The sequence below is a fragment of the Leucopleurus acutus genome, assembly GCF_964270905.1.
Source record: "Leucopleurus acutus genome assembly, chromosome: 4".
NCBI classification, from domain to species: Eukaryota; Metazoa; Chordata; class Mammalia; order Artiodactyla; family Delphinidae; genus Leucopleurus; species Leucopleurus acutus.
In genome coordinates, this window is record NC_139146.1 from 139,637,931 (window position 1) to 139,641,313 (window position 3,383).

At 43.4% G+C, this 3,383-nt stretch overlaps 1 protein-coding gene across 1 annotated transcript; it reads left to right on the forward strand.

The window, feature by feature from the left end:
* Nucleotides 1-472: 472 nt before the first annotated feature.
* DDIT4L (DNA damage inducible transcript 4 like) lies at nt 473-2,922 on the forward strand (the record flags this gene model as incomplete). Its single annotated transcript, XM_082837563.1, has 2 exons — nt 473-563; nt 2,432-2,922. The coding sequence occupies 2 exons, from the start codon at nt 473-475 to the stop codon at nt 2,920-2,922; spliced, it is 582 nt and encodes a 193-aa protein (XP_082693689.1).
* Between the last annotated feature and the right edge of the window lie 461 nt (nt 2,923-3,383).

A 3,383-nucleotide genomic window follows, 5' to 3' on the forward strand; every position in this document is an offset into this window, starting at 1 on the left:
GGGGTGCCGATTGCCGCTTGGGTCCGCAGGTCCCTAAGCCCCCGAGGGAGGGGCCTCCTGAAGACGGTGCCTGCCTCGGTTTACCCGCAGCTTTTTGGCCAGCGAGCGCGTCGGCCCCGGCGAACTCCCAGCAAGTGAGCTTGGGTGGGAGGAGCGGGGCCTGGGGGCTCCGGTGCTCCGGGCGCAGTGGTGAGCTCCGCGGGGCAAGCCGGCTCCAAGTTTTGCTAACTTTGAATTAGTTTCAGGTTGTGACTGTAGGCGTCTCCGCTCCCGGAGTTTTGTGAACCTGAGTTGCAGAGGCCGGTTCCTCCCCTTTGGAAAAGGAATGCTTCGGCTTGTTCGCTCCGGGGACTCGGCATTTTAGGAGCCTCTGCACGTCTTGCTTGCTTTTGCAAATCTGTCCTTCTTGCCTCCTTTTTCTAGCGCCCCGGAAAGGCCGTTCCGCCCCGCGAGGGAAACAGAGCCGTTGACCATGGTTGCAACGGGCAGTTTGAGCAGTAAGAACCCGGCTAGCATTTCGGAGTTGCTGGACCGTGGCTTCCACCCGGGGAACCTACTAAATGGTGAGTTTCTCAACCGCCTACCTCTCTTCCCTCCAAAGGTCGCAGCCCCTGGATAGATGGGATTGGCGGGCGTGCAGTGTCGACCCCCTCCTTGAATGTTGGAAGTGCCACAAAATCCATCTGAGAGAGACTCCTTTCCAAACTTTTAGCATCTTCTGTCCATGATGGTGCGAAACAAAAGAAGCAAAAGATAAAACCCCAAGGGCTGCATCCATCTAGTCTGCGGCTAATAGACTCTTTGGGGCTAAAAACTGTACAGGTCCCTACCCTACATGGTTGTGAAGTTATGGTGAATTTTAAGTGTACAATTATGTGTGTTTTAACAAATGTATTCACCTGTGTAACCACTACCATCACCTTCTGCCCCCAAAGTCCCATGTACCCCTTTGCCATCAATTCCCCACTCTACCTCTCCCATCCCCAGGGAAACACCGATCTGCTTTTTGTCCCTATAGATTACTTTCACCTCTAGGGCTGCATGCAGATGGAGCATGTAATATGTACTCTTTTGTATCTGGTTCCTTTCCCACAGCCTAATGATTTTGAGATCCATGCTGTTGCTTCTATCAGTATGTGTTCCTTTTTGTTTCTGAGTAGTATTCTATTTGTGGATATACCCATTATTTCATTTTTTAAGGCCAAAAGGAAACTTTAAAACAGCAGTGATGCTGGACATATTGTCATTTGCAATTTTAAACAGGAGTTTCTAAAGTAACACACTGCTCTGCCACTCAGGAGCTGTGGGCATAGACCAATTGCTTAAGATCTTTGGGCCTTCCTCATTTAGAAGGCAAAGTGGTTGATGATCTAATTTTATAGGCCAAAGCTCTAAAATTCTCTATTTTCAACGCAGATAAAATATGGAGCCTTATAATTTGGAGTGCATTTGTTTCAATTAGTTTAAAAAAAAGCAATGATCTAAGTTTATACGTGATGTGGAGAGAGGAAAATGCAGTAGCCAATGAAGTGCAGTATGCTTAGGGTGGGGAGCCCACAGGGCATCTGCCTGTGCCTGCTTAGTTGACTGTGTGTGGTGAGGCATCCTGCCAAGTGGTAGGATTAATTTGGAACGTAGGTGACCAAATGCAGAGCTATCTCCTTTCCTTTGAGCAAATCTAATTTTGTTTTCCTAGGAGTATTTTGTTTTGTTTGGCTACAAAAAACTACCCAGCCAGTTATAAATATCCATGTGAACCTCAGAGGTCTTCTCTTTGAACAATTTTTAATCGAAGAGGTTGAAGCTAAAATTGGGATCTACAGGTCATTCCAGTAAAGACTTACAAAGAAAACACAAATTTAATTGATGTTTAATATAACTCATCAAAGTTCATTTTAAGTTCATCACTAAAGGACAATACCAAAAAATCTGTTTTTTACAATAATAAATGAATGTATTCTTAGGGTTAGAAGGTAATAATCCTTAGTCAAGAAAAAATATTAACATTTTTATTCCAGAACTAATGCATAGTCTCTGTAAAAGAAAATAAGAAAACCCCCATAAGCAAATCAGGGAGCAAGAAAGAAAAGAAAATCACTAGTATTCTAAGATAACCATAAATAGATTTGTGATGCGTAGTCAGATTGTGTGTGTGTGTACACATATAAATTTTTTAAAAAATGGTTATAGCCCACCCACCTTATTTATCAAAACCTTTATTTCATAGGTGAACTTTCAGTCTCAGGTTAAATGATTTGCTTTATTACCCAGCAAGTTAACAGCAGAGTGAGATCAGCTGACTTCCAAACAAATATTAGAACAAGTAGCTGTAACAGATAGAAGAAATAAACAATGTTGCTATATCTCAGTGTGTTTTTTTTCTGCTCCTGGATTTTTTTTTTTTTTAATCTTAAACTTCCATTTTCCACAGATTTTGACTACTGGGATTACGTTGTTCCTGAACCCAACCTCAACGAGGTGGTATTTGAGGAGACGACTTGCCAGAGCTTGGTTAAAATGCTGGAGAACTGTCTGTCCAAATCAAAGCACACCAAACTCGGTTGCTCGAAAGTCCTTGTTCCTGAGAAACTGACCCAGAGGATTGCTCAAGACGTCCTGCGGCTTTCCTCCACCGAGCCCTGCGGCCTGCGGGGCTGCGTTATGCACGTGAACTTGGAAATTGAAAATGTATGTAAAAAGCTGGATAGGATTGTGTGTGATTCTAGCGTGGTGCCCACCTTTGAGCTTACCCTGGTGTTTAAGCAGGAGAACTGCTCATGGACGAGCTTCAGGGATTTTTTCTTTAGTCGAGGTCGCTTCTCTTCTGGCCTCAGGCGAACTCTGATCCTGAGCTCAGGATTCCGACTTGTTAAGAAAAAGCTTTACTCCTTGATTGGTACAACAGTCATTGAAGAGTGCTGAAAGGGAAGCACTGGAAAGGGTCCTTTTTATGACTGGGTAATAAAACTTCGCAGCGCTCCATTAAAGTCATTGTAGTTTGCCGTGCCTGCTCTTGGTAGGAAACCCCAAACTGAGTTCATCTTCTTTCTATTTCATATTCATGGCCACCCCAACTCAAGGGCTTATCTGGGGACTTTTGAAAAATGACCCACAAGAGAGTACATTGTCTACATTTATCACAGTTTTTACAAAATGGAATGGAATAAGGAAAAAAAAGAAGCAATCCACTTTAGTTTTGTATTTGACTCCACAAGTTTTCCAGGTAGTCTTGCTACTAGACTGTATGAACCCACTTTGCCTAGTCTGATTTTCATATGGCTTTTTTTCTGTAAGTTTTCAGAGTGATCCTTTCAATCACAGAATCTTAACTGAATGATGCTTAGCCCATCAAAACTTGCAAAAGCTCATACCACCCATTTCCT